Source organism: Nymphalis io, chromosome 26 (assembly GCF_905147045.1).
Source record: "Nymphalis io chromosome 26, ilAglIoxx1.1, whole genome shotgun sequence".
Taxonomy (NCBI): Eukaryota; Metazoa; Arthropoda; class Insecta; order Lepidoptera; family Nymphalidae; genus Nymphalis; species Nymphalis io.
In genome coordinates this window covers 5,197,974-5,212,104 of record NC_065913.1, presented here as the reverse complement: position 1 = coordinate 5,212,104, position 14,131 = coordinate 5,197,974, and the positions used below count along the sequence as shown (strand labels likewise).

Genomic DNA, 14,131 nt, shown 5'->3' with positions numbered 1-14,131 from the left:
TCATGAAACACAGTTTCTCATTGTAATATTTTGGTTAGAATAAGGTTTATGGAGTTTTTTGTTTTATTTTTAATAACAAATCATAGATTTCCAGTAAAAATTTAGTGATGTAATATAAATTTTATTTAAAATTAAAGTTTTCAGAAGTCTAGTAGCAGGCAGACACTGGGAATGCAATAAAATATACTATACAGTCAGGAATATCACGTGACATAACTGAAATAGTCGTTTTCACGTTTCTATGATATATTTCATTTGAAATGGTTAACTAAAATTATTTATAGCTGCAATACATACTGATATAAGCTTGTGGTTTAATTTTTGCGGTCACAAAAATATTCGCTGTGATTAAATAAATACTTTTGTATACATTTTATCACACAAAAATAACGTAAATCATGTCAATTTAAATTTTATTATATAAAAGAGTTAAATGAGAACGGCGACACATGGTGACAGTCTTATTGTCCCACTAATATAATAAACGTGATAGTTTGTATATTTGATGTTTGTTATTCAAACACGCACACACGGCTTGATTGATGTGTATTTTGAAATAAAGCCTTAACACACCAAAGCGGATTCGGAGCTGAGATGTGGATAGGAATCAAAATCCACCCCGATTTTAGCTTAAAGACGCGGATCCTGCTGAGTTTTCATTGAACAACAATTATTCAAAATCCATCTTGTGCTTGGTGATGAGAAAAACCGAACTGTTTTGGATAATTTCTGACAAGTGTATTCGTAATTTATATTAATTCGCTTCGGGTAGGTACCGTCTACTCATCGCAATATTCAATCGCTAAACAGTAATACTTACTATTATCATATTCCGGTTTCAAGGGTGAGTGAGCCAGGGTAACTATAGACACGAGGGACATAACGTCTTAGTTCTTAAGGTTGGTGGCGCAAAGACTTGATTATGGTTAATATTTCTTAGAGCGTCAATGTATATGGGCGATGACAAACATTTACCATCATGTTGGATGGGCAAATGAGCCCATTTGGCCATTCACTTTCCTATATAACCTATCAAACTAAAAGCGGATTAAGTCTTTCAGCCTAAAAACCTACTCCTTTAAGGGAGAACTTACTGTCTTTTTTGGAATGAACAGTTAATCGTACGGATATTTTATTTGCACAATTTCATCTTTTAAAATGGTAAATTAAAAGTTCTTATATGATGCTACCTGAATAAACAACATTTGATCCAAATAAAAAAATGAAAATCACCAATTTGTTTTAGGAGTAGCTCAATCTCTATGATCTTCCATTCCCCCATTTTCGGGAAATCGTGTGTTACTATTTTCAATGTATAATGGTTTCCTTTACCGTTGCATGTAAGAGAATTATAAATAAGGCTAGCTTATGAATTTTCTGTAGTATTAACTCGGTTTTTTTAATCTCCTCTGGGCTATGATTCGCGTGTTCTATATATTAATAATCTAGGTACAATGTTTAATGTTCAAAACGTGCGTTGCAATTCGTATATAGGCATTTTCTTTAGGGTGGGTGACGACAATCATTATTCTCCACAATTATATTATAATAACAGCTACGTTCTTCTAGAGGCTACATATAAGGCCGCAGAAACCAGTCCAGAGTTTAAACCCCAGGTCGGATTGATAAGGCGTACATCATCAACATAATGATAAGTTAGACTTGTTATATAACAATTTAAGCGGTTGCAATAATAAGCAGCGTGGTGGAATAAGCTCCAAAGTTTCTCCTCAAAAAGGAGCCTTATCCAGCAGTGGGATATTACTGTACTGTATTGTAAGCGTATGTAGTCTTGCATGCTTGCGTACAGGAAGTAATGTGCAGCTAGGAAATAGTAATCAATATTATTAATTAGCTTTTTATAAGCCATTACCATGCATTAGTTGATCTGATAATCTAATAGAACTAATCAAACTATTTTTGTTTCAGATTATTTGTAAAGCTACAAGACACAGAGGATTCCTCGATGCCTTTGCCATATGGCTATTCAGTACCACATAAAAAACACTAATACAATATGGACACTAGAGAAACAGATCAAGATAAAATTAATAACAATGACACTAAGCCAAATAGTAATCTTAAATTTAAAGACAATATTAAGATAACAAATGATACAATAACAGATTTAATTAAAGAAACAAAACCTATAGATATTTTCAAAGAAAGAAACACGACCAGGAATGTAGTTAAATTAAGAATAACTAGTAGAGAAACGAATTCATTGTTTCTACTTTTGAGGATAGTAGACTTGGTGGTAATGATGAAGAAGTGGACTTTATTGTATTTGTTGATGGATTGTGCAAGTGCGTATAGTCAGCAGAAGTTCGCGATTGAGCCACAAGATCAGGTGAGGCTGATTTCAATTTTGTTTATTCTTATTAAATAGTATTTAGTTCCCGTAATGATTCACCTATGGATCTGGATAAGTATATAACACAGTAAAAGTTAATTAAGGGCATACGCTACGTCCAGTAGGTCTTGGAGTGCACAGACCAGTTCATCATTTACTTATGTGCAGGTAGTATTAGAAGAAGATAAATAGAAAAGTCAGGTCAGGTTGACCTATAAGGCTTGACGACTAGAGGTATTTAGATTCATATAATTATATATTGAGGATTATATTATACATAAAATATAAAAATGTTTCAATAGCTTGAAGAAAGGTATTGACTTGGTTGTTGATTGAAATTTGTTGTTTTATATCTTTTATTTAATCCTGGAACAATTTTTTTATTGGTTACTATTATTAAAAATCTATGAATAATTACGTAAATACTTCAATTTAAGATAACAGTCGAGAATCATTTTATTGGTTCTTGGGTTACCATTCAATGTTATTTGATTATATGTAATAGTTTTACGAACTTTGATAGGTACTTAGTTTTGTAAAGGTAAAATATTTTATATAATAATATTCAATAATTCATAAATATCGAGAACTTTAAATCGAATTATATTCGTTCCATTCAATTGATTTGCTCAAGTGATGTTGAATGAACATTGGCTGCTAGTATTAAAATAAATGAGGAATTTAATTTTTCTCTTTTTTGTAAAAAGGAAATATGACTGGCGTCTAGCTTTACCAACTAATAAATCAGGTAACTGATTATATTTGAAAATCCTCTAAAAATTTAGGAAACGATGATGATGAATGAGAACATTACTGTACTTAAAATCCGTGTAGAGAGGTGGTTTGATTCACATACTATTTTTTTATCCATATGTTCAGGCAGGTTTTTGCTATTTGGCCATAATCCTCTCGTAAAATCGTCATTTATCACCATCAATGTTCCTACTATTATTGGACCCTCTGAAATTATTCGTAATCATATCAAAATTCCTGATGATGAGTGAAACTTGTTCCCTGGTAACGGGGCCTCCTATCAAGGAATAAATGTTAAGGCAGGAACCGCAGCAAAGTTCTGAAGTTCTCTAATTTCAAATTATATCTTTGTGCCGTTTGCAACATTTTGGAGTATTGCAAAAACTTTTCTAAAACATATAACACTCCGTTTTATTGCCTCCACTGGTGACATGGGCTGGTTTATTTTTTATCAGATAATCGAAATTGCAATTCAACGGCGAAACATTACTAGCATCTATCATTCCTAGCGGTCATGATCAGTACAATAGTTATTTATTTTTATATAATATATGTTTATTCAATTGGATCGAGTGTAACAAAAATATAGATAGTTTAGTGCTCAGTTCGTTATATTTGTGTCAATATTATAATCATTTGAATCATCTAATTAGAGCAGCAGAATAATTTGCAATCTTTAACTTTATGTAACGGGTCAGATTTTGGAACGACAACATTTTAAAAAATCGCCATGTTAATACATCTTAATCTTTGCAGTTAAAAAAATAAAAAATAATTAAAAATCTTTGCAGTTAGATTCCGCCGAAAAAGATTTAATTATATATCTTAGTGAATATCTATTTTATAGTTACATTAAAAACAAATGGAAATGATAACTCAAAACCAGCTTTATCCGATGAGTTTATAATATCTGTCTATCCATCTGTCACTACTAATCTATTACAAGAAATATTTCAGCTTTTAGAGTTCGTTTACCCAATCACTGAGATATAGCATAAATAAATGATTTGAAATAAAAAAAGGTTAAAAAAGTTATAACAAACTACGTATAAGATAAATGAAGATTACCTCGAATGTTATCAAATAGAGATATAATAGTTTAGATGAAACGAATTGCATCCAAACCAATTTATGGATAGAAGTAACTTGTGACGTGTTCTTTGAAAACGTAAATGTCGTGTATCGCACTCGACAGTACCGCGATATTCTCCGTTTTGGCACATTAAATTCCTCTATTCGTTTGTAAACTTGGTATTTTAAAATATAAATAATTTAATGTACATAATTTTACGTGATTTTTGGATAAGTTATTCTTAAGGGACAATATTATTCATATAGAGGCAAAAAAACACTTAATTTGTCACTGATGTAATTATTCGGGTCAACAAATTACAGTACTAATTATGGTATGAATGAAGAGACGTCTCCCGGGGATTGACAAACCCTATTTATATAAAAATTACACATACAAAGTTTATACAAAATTGCCTTATATTATAGTCAAAGTTGAAATCTATTATTATCGAAATCGATATATTGGAAGTTCTACGCTTTTTAATTGATTGTAAAATCTAGACCCCCTCCATAAATACTCAGACTTGAGCAGAACTGTGTAAGAAACTAAGCGGAATTTTTCTTAAATTCTGGTTATGATAATTCAGTTTTTACAAAATTATTAATATTATTATACTTTTATTAAGTACTACAATTGTTTGAATTTGAAGTTGTGTGTCAACATTAGCTAGTTTTGTAATATAATTTACACTTTCGTAAATTTTGAAATTGGAAATATTTCAACGTTGTATGGGATCTTGTAAAAACGAATCTGATAACAGAGATTACACCATCACACTACGCATTCGTGATTTGTATACTAACACTTTTTAATTTTGATATTTATGAAGTCCTCATGGTATATAATATATATATTTTACCTAAGCAAATAAAAAAACTTTAATTAATATAGCGTATATAGCGAAATTACTGGTGGTAGGGCTTTGTGCAAGCTCGTCTGGGTAGGTACCGTAGGTGAGTGGGTACTCATCAGATATTCTACCGCAAAACAGCAATACTTGATATTGTTGTGTTCCGGTTTGAAGGGTGAGTGAGCCAGTGTAATTACAGGCACAAGGGACATAAAATCTTAGTTCCCAAGGTTGGTGGCGCATTGGCTATAAGCGATGGTTGACATTTCTTAGAATGCCAATGTCTAAGGGCGTTTGGTGACCACTTACCATCAGGTGGCCCATATGCTCGTCCACCTTCCTATTCTATAAAAAAAAAAAAAAAGAAATACGTGGAATGTTTATTTCAAAAACAGCTAATATTTAAACTAGTAGGTCAATAGTTTATTAAATATTAAACATAACAAATTTAATTTAGAGTGAAATATTTAAAGTAAAGGAATTTCTCCAATGAAAACAAGTAAACCGTATAAAGCTATGAATTTAAATAAAACCAACAAAAGTTTCTTCATACAATCATGTTTCTTTAACCAAAAAACTTTTTACAAAAAGCAGAAACTTTTACTTGAGGATTGGCTTTTGTATTAGCCTCGTGAACAAGTGTAACTACAGATACAAGGCACATAATACTTCAAGGTTGGTAGCATTGGCAATGTACGGAACGCTTAATATTTCTTACATTGCCAATGTCTTTAGGCGCAGCGGACCACTTGCTATTTGGCACTCCGGCTACTACATTTTGTATTTCTTTGTATTACAAAGAAAAAATCCTTAAGATAGAAGTATTTTAAAGTCATTTGCTTGAAAGACGTAAATTACACAACGATATCTCTAACTATTTGATAGTTAGCGTTAAAATCACTTATTATCGTTAATATTTTAATCGTTTAATGATTTTTTTTTATAGAATAGGTTGGCGGACGAGCATATAGGCAACCTGGCGGTAAGTGGTCACCAACGCCAATAGACATTGGCATTGTAAGAAATGTTAAGCATCGCTTACATAGCCAATACGCCACCAATCTTTTGAACTAAGATGTTATGTCCCTTGTGCCTGTAGTTACATTGGCTCACTCACCCTTCAAGTATTGCTGCTTAGCGGCAGAATATCTGATGAGTGGGTACCTACCCAGACAAGCTTGCACAAAGCCGTTCCACGAGTAAATGTTCTGTTATGAATTTTAAACCGAATTATTTTAACTTACACTATTTTGAAATTATTAATTACAATAGAGTCATGACTTAATTAATGTTATGACGCAATCAAATTGATGTTAAAACAATGACTAATTAAATCCAATGAAATTGAATAAATAAGACAAAAAAATATTCATAAGTATTATAATTAAAATAAACAGCAAAGGGCTTACATATTATTGCTTTTGTTGAATAGCTACCGTTAACCACTATTTTTATTCAGAAATTATTTTTCAATGTTGTACTTTTCCTAGAATTATAGAATTCGAATAAATCTTAGCTAATATTATAAATGGGATAGTGAGTTTGTATGTTTTGCTTTCACGTCTTAACTACCTGACCGATCATCATGAAAATTTGCCTATGTTGTCTAATGTACTGAAAAGGACATAAGCATACTCTCATACGCAGGCGACGCCGCGGTTGGTAACTAGTATATTATAATCTACAACAATTGTATTCGCATTTTTATTGCTAAACATCGTGAATAATCGGAGCATAAAAAAACATTTCTAATGTTCCCGGGGCAAGGAATTTTTAATATCGTCCGATATTTTCAATACAACCCACTATACAACCCACTTAGTCAACTTGCACTGTTTATGTAAAGTATAATGTTTTGTTCACATTAGAGGAACTATCAATACATCCAAGACATTACTTGTAATACTGATTAATTTAATAAATGCGAAAGTGAATTTAATAAATTCAAAGTCGCTCAGCGTGCTATGGAGCGAGCTATGCTCGGAGTATCTTTGAAGGATAAGATCAGAAATGAGATTATCCGGAAAAGAACCGGAGTCACCGACATAGCTTGCAAAATTAGCAGGCTGAAGTGGCAGTGGGCTGGTCACGTATGTCGTAGGACCGATGGCCGTTGGAGCAGACGAGTCCTAGAGTGGAGACCGCGAATCGGCAAGCGCAGCGTAGGGCGCCCTCCAGCCAGATGATGATTGCATTGCAATTGCCGCGTATCGTAAAAAACAATCGTTATAAAACATAAAATTTTGCAAAACACACTAAAACCTTGGTGTTCAACCTTCAGCTTATATATCCAGCTTATATAACCAGTTCCAGATCCATCTGAGTGGGATCTGGAACTGGTTATATTGTCTTACATGCTGATGTCAATAAAAAAAAAAACTTGTGATAGACAGCTTAGTAAAAAAGATAATAACAATGAAAACCGAGGGTATTTCGCATATTTATGCCTATTACTTCCAATTGACTTTAAAAGTTTTGAAGCGATGAGAAAAGAAAAAAATCCAAGAGACAAAACTACATATATACTATTTCAGTAATGTATGTTGGTCTGTAAATACTATTTCGCTAGTTCAGTACTTATCGATTTTGCTTTGAGTTTCTGCTTAACTTCATATTATAATATTGACAAACGTTCTCTTGCCCAAACAGTGTTTGTAATTGATGAAGACTTACAATTAACCAGTAATATGTATTCAATTTAAGATAATATATTATAATTATAGGCCGACTATTAGTTACGAGTACGGAGTAAATACGCAATATATCCATTTATTAATGATTAAAAAGCCCATTATTAGAAGACGAGTCTTAGCCAATAAGTCTGTCCTAATCCAGGCAAGAATAATTATATATCCAGGTGCTTAATTTATTTTTATAATAAGTTATAATAGGCGAAAATATCATGAGGAAATCTGCAAGTGTCGCATGATGATCTGAGTGTGTATCCACCAACCCCCATGAGAGCAAGGTGGAATACGTTCCAAACATAAGCCTTATAAACTCCAGCCAGTCCAGTCGTTATTTCACGTTTACAGTTGTGCCTAACAAATAACATTTAAATAAAATATTTTAATTTTTAAACCATTATGCTCAGACCCTTATAAAAGAGAGGCTTGTAATCGGGTTGGAAAGTTTGATTTATGAAATGGAATTTCCTAAATTAATATTCCGAGTCCCGCAACTTTGATTTTTGGTCGCTCTTGAGGGATTCTGATTTATTCATTAGAAAGGACCTTTTTGATTTAGCGCGGCTATTTGTGATGGATGAAGTTTGTTACCTTTATAAGTATGTATGTATTTGGTATAGTTAACTAGCTTTATAGTCTAACGTATAAGGCTAAAGATCTCCAATGCTCGTAATATGAGAAATCGCTTATACCGATGTTATATATATATATATTATATCAATTGGTAAATGAAACAAAGGGAGTGTTTCCAATGTTTATATAAATAAAATTATTATTCCATACAATAGCGAATATCTAGACAGCGCGATTCATAAATGTAACGTACTGAATGAACGCCATCTATCGCTATCAGATTGTAACATACGCGATTATAAACGTAGTTAAATCAATATACCAATGGTTTCGAAACGAACCTGTTACCAACGATAGGTCGCTCATATGCTGATGGACCATTGATGCTACTGATAAATGTCCTTATTTTTATGTATAATTAAAAACTTTTAACCTCAATCCTATCAATATTATAAAATATAATGAACTGTGAATATGAATTTGTTATTAGCTGTTACAATGCGTGAAAGAAATATTAAATAATTTGTTTATATGTGCCTAAAAAATATTTATTCCAAATACGTTTTAAACAATAATTAAAGACAATCTACTTGATTATATTGAATTATTCAGGTGACTGTAGCCTTATTACACCTTACAAAGTATATGTAAAATAATTATACGTTTATATTTTCAATTTAAATTTGAGAAATGTTTCATTTTATTAAGTTACTAAATTAAATATTAACGGCTTAAATCTATTATAAGCGATCATTAGTGGAGTAAAATAAAGTTGTTTTTTTTAATATGAGGAGGCGTATCAAACGCACCGCTACGGACTTGTCTGCGATTTCACAAGTATTCTCTTACTATGGTGCGTCGGTGCGGAATGATCGGCATCCGTCCGTTAAATCACGTACCGTTGGAAGTCTTAATGTTTGCAAATTCAATTGTATTTAATTAAAATGAAATTCACAGAGCGCAGTTGTCGGTACACGAGTGACGTTACCATGTCGAGTGGTGAATAAAGCTGGTCAGTTGCAATGGACGAAGGATGACTTCGGCCTCGGGACACATCGGCATTTGACGGGATATGAACGGTATAGAATGGTTGGCAGTGATGAAGAAGGTAATCAGTTTGATTAAAATTTTTAATGCATATATAGTAAACCAATCTATATCTTTTTTTATTTCAAATAAGTTGGTTAACTATCTAATGGACCGTCTGATGGTAAGTGGTCATTCGTGTATATTTATAGACACAAGGGACATAACATCTTAGTTCCCAAGGTTGGTGGCGCATTGGCGATGTTAGTTTAATATTTCTTACAGTACCAATGTACCTCATAAATTGCTGTGGGGATTTTCAACAATACAGTGTGTTAATTATTATATTATGTATGATTATTTTGCAATAATAGCTTATCTTATGTTGATATTTGCCGATTAAGTAAATAAAAGTCCGTGTCTCTTGAGACCGGAGCGTGCACTGCTGGAATGGATAAAGTTACGTATTAATTTCGTGCTAATTGTTATGAAAGAGCGAGGTTTTCAGATTATATCCCTTAATAATGTTTAGTATCCGCTTAGCTTGAAACGTACTTACTAAATACTTTGAGAATGTATTTTTTTTCTTTTATTATAATTATTATGTTTTGTTTTTTGTTTTAGGGGATTATTCGTTAGATATACGAGATGTAGCTTTAGAAGACGATGCGCTTTACCAATGCCAAGTCAGTACTGGACCGAGAGGTAAGTTAAGTTATTTTATTTTTTTCGGACAATAAGTAGTTCATTTAAATTGCGTTTGCGTAGAAACACACACACAAATTGTCTATTTTCACGGTTGGCTCATTCTTTATAATATTTTAGTTCGTAATATCAATGTTTTTTAATAAGATTATGTACTTTTTTTAGACAAATAGTGTAATTCTGTTTTGGTTTTATTTATTGATGCACTGTTGGATTATCTAATAAAAAACAACAAAAATAGAAGATTGTAATATTTATTGTGTAAAAATATTAAACATTTTTTGCCCACAAATAATTATACGGTACAAGGTGGACTTAACGCCTAGGTATTGTCTGCCCGTCAACCTTAACGCTAAGCAGGTATTCGTGATGAAGACAAACTATAAAATTACATTTAAAATAATGCGCTACTGGCGCGATTTGGATTCAGCTGAAATTCCAGCGACTGTTCCGTTCTAATAAAACAAAAACAGAAAACCATAATTGTTGCGGTTTCACCATATTAACTAATTAATAGTGAATCTTTATGAAAAATTAGGGAAAATTTCTTCGCCTACTTAAGAATATCAGTGAAAATTAAGACGAAATATTAGTCATTTTTGTCAATAAAATAGAACATATTTCTTTTAGATACAAAATTCGGTAAATTTTGAAACATTTATAAACGCGTTTAAAAATCGAATACAGTGGTTTTGATATTACTTGGTAATAATTAAATAACAATTCATTTACGACAGTAAAAAATACGATTTTATGATTAAATCGTTTGGTGTAAGCGTTCCTTTCTCAGTCCCAATTATGACGAATCGGTCCTATATTACAATGTCCTCTAATTCCTGTTTGTGGGTCTTCGTGCCCGAAATGGTAATTGTTTTTGTCCCTTAGTTTATTTAGGGTCGTATTAAGAACACGTGTATCTACTAATCAGTTGGGGATGACTGTTTTGTTTTCAATGAAACAACCCCTTTAACTTATTGAAAAGCATTTAAGATGTGTGATATTTTTTATAAAGTTTATATAAAGTTTATTTTTTATAAAGTAGTACTGTACTACTACTATATAAGATGTGTGATATTTTTTATAAAAGTAAAAATTAAACTAACAACCTGTAAATGTGTTGTTGGGCTAAGATTTCCTCTATTTTTGAGGAGAAGGCGGAAAGGCTTGGAGCTTATTCCACAACGCTGATTCAACACGGTTTTTTCCCCGATGTTTTCATTCACAGTTAAATATGATATGAATAAAAAAAAATAAACACATAATATACAGTGATATTTGGGCAGGCTTGAAGATATATCTTTATATAAATATCACATACAATTTGAACGACTATAATAGTTACTTTAAAGAAAATTGACATTCAAATTTCAATGAAAAAAATTTATATAAATTTAATAAATAATTTCTTAAGTACGTCCGTACGTATAATTCCACGAATTTCATAACTTTAACCTTTATTAAAGTCTTAATCATTAAAAATTAAGATATTCATGAATTAATTTCCATTGTACATTTACTTTTACTGTTGTATATAATACGAAATACTATAACTATGATCGTGAAAAAGGTAACTTTTTGAACCGGCTATTAAGTTTTCTAGGAAATAAGAAAATATCAACATTGTAATCGCACGCAAAAGACAATATTTTGAAAGCTACAATAATAAACATCGGTTTATATCCCAAGAAATAAAAACTTTTTCAGTGTTTATTAAACGTATGTCCTTATTACGTCCACACAGAACTTAGCATATTAAAAGCTACTAACAACACGAAAGTAGGTTACTTTTATCGCGAAAAAGTGTGCCCAGAGGATAGTTAAAAAAAATATACCCTCCGCCAATATAAATGTGAAAGTGTGGGCGTCGCAGTAACGTTGTATGTAATTGTAATTAATAAAGCGCATAACTATGCTGGAAATAAATACATATATTTATAATATTTTTATTTATTGATTATAAATATTCTAGCGTAAATATCGAAATGGTTTTTAGGCCACCTAGCGATGTAAAATTCGCAGATGCTATAATGTCGTCCTCACTCCTAACCTTTGTGGGATTAATAATAAAAATATCAGTAATTTCTGAAAAACGGGCATTTCTTTAAAAAAACTTTTTTAACATATATAATCATATATATGTCCATCAGATTATGAGAGTTAGGGGATTAGAGAGTGCACCTGTATGTATACATACTCTTGTGGTCTACATCTCGTGCTTAGTTGACTAGACACCATTGACAATTGACACCGTGACCGACAGGAGGTCATCATACTTTTCAAGGTCTTCCGAAATCCTAAAAATGTTTAGGATGATGAATTGTAACGTACCTCAGATGTAATAGCGTCTCTCTGCAGTCGTTATCATTGTGAATTATTCAAAAGTCACTCGAGAGAGAACTACAGTCTACTGCTAGATAAGTTTCTTGATGAGATGAAAATTTTGAGCTCAATTTAAAAAGATGCTACTAAATACAACTAAATATTTTCAGTTTTGTAAGAATGATAAAATAGGGTGTGGTTTCGTTTAGTATTAGTATAATATTTATCTTTATTTATAAAATTAAGTCATTAATACTTATCAGTCTTCAAGCATCTTTGAATAATTTCTATATCAACATATAAAACTTCAATTAGATTTATAAGTTTCCTAAAAATGTTTGGCGGTGGCATATTAAATAATACTGTTCTCTTCTTTACAAATCAATGATGATTTAAAAAAAGAAACGAATGAATAAGCAGCAAAATACGTGTATATAATTGTTCACAGAATTGTATTCAATGACCATACAATGTACTTTACTTTAAAATAGAACTCAAAGTCGTTTACGACACAGATTTTTTTTTAAAGTGCATTCTGTTTCTTAAAGGACTACTAATAACTCATTAAGATGCAAATTTTTATTAATTACCAAACTACAGCTTCGCACGGTTCCATAAAAGTATCACATAAAACGTTTATATTGAAGGACATAAACAAAAAACTTTTTGCCAGAAACCTTCACGGATGTACACGGAACAACTTACTAAATTTTTATCACAATCGGATTAATGGTTTAGGAACGCATACAGGACAAACATACAAACATTCATTTCAATAGAGAAGATTTATATCAACATGTGTATCCTTGTGGGAGCGAATAACTCATTAAATTAATCTCAATTATATGATACTTCCATACTCTCTGACATCTTCGGATGTGGCGCGTACTTTTCGTACCATGTTTTTCGTCTTACCTCCCAAATTACCCTGATAAGAACTTTCGTCGCCTCAGGGCGTAATATTATTATAAACTTTAATACAACCTCACAAAGTTTCATATTGCTTGACACGAATTCGCGATTGCGGAAGCAATCTCGAAATCATAAAGTTTTGGATGACAAAGAGGGTATTTATGTTTAAAAACGTTAAAGATTTCGGCTTGTTTTGTGTGAACAAGACATTAATAATACCTTGAAATTGTAATGAAAACTTATTTAATGATATTATTAGGAGATTTTACCGTTCTTTTTTTTAACTCTTAAAACAAAGTACATACAATTATTTATGAACCTAGCTGATTCAGTGGTCAAAAGAGGCGAATACTAACCGGTGATTGCGGGATATGAAGCTTAATTTTTGCTTACAATGATGATGTCGATAAATTGTTAGAGAATTGATATGTATTTGTGCCATGCATTAGAGCAGCGTGTTGGAAAAAGCTCTAATCTCTTCAAGAGGACAAGAGCTAACCAGCAGAACATACTTTAAATATTTAAAGTATATAATAAATAATGTTTATATGTTAGCTTATCTAGTAAACGCTATAATAGTTATATTGAAACTTCTAAGTGGAGTTTTAGTAGTCTGGGATTTAAATGTTTTGGTACACTTTAAACTGTCGTCACGTACATTATTTATCTTATACATTTGGGTTTTAATAGCAACCATACCCAAGTGCATAAATCGAATAAAATATATAAATTAAATAGTATTATTATGCCACTAGCCCAGCGAGAAATATATTTTATTAAGAATTTGTAGACTGGTATATGGTCCACTGGATGGTAATTCACCACCATATATATTGGTAATGTAAGCAATATTAACCATCAATTATATCTTCAATGCG

General features: G+C 31.5%; 1 protein-coding gene across 1 annotated transcript in view; it reads left to right on the top strand.

Moving 5' to 3' along the window:
* The first annotated feature begins 2,017 nt into the window (after positions 1–2,017).
* LOC126778384 (irregular chiasm C-roughest protein-like) overlaps positions 2,018–14,131 on the top strand; it is a 55,629-nt gene continuing 43,515 nt past the window's right edge. The window contains exons 1-3 of the mRNA XM_050501874.1: positions 2,018–2,350; positions 9,249–9,399; positions 9,942–10,022. Of these exons, the coding sequence (XP_050357831.1) occupies positions 2,018–2,350; positions 9,249–9,399; positions 9,942–10,022 (565 nt within the window). The remainder of the gene's footprint in view (positions 2,351–9,248; positions 9,400–9,941; positions 10,023–14,131) is intronic.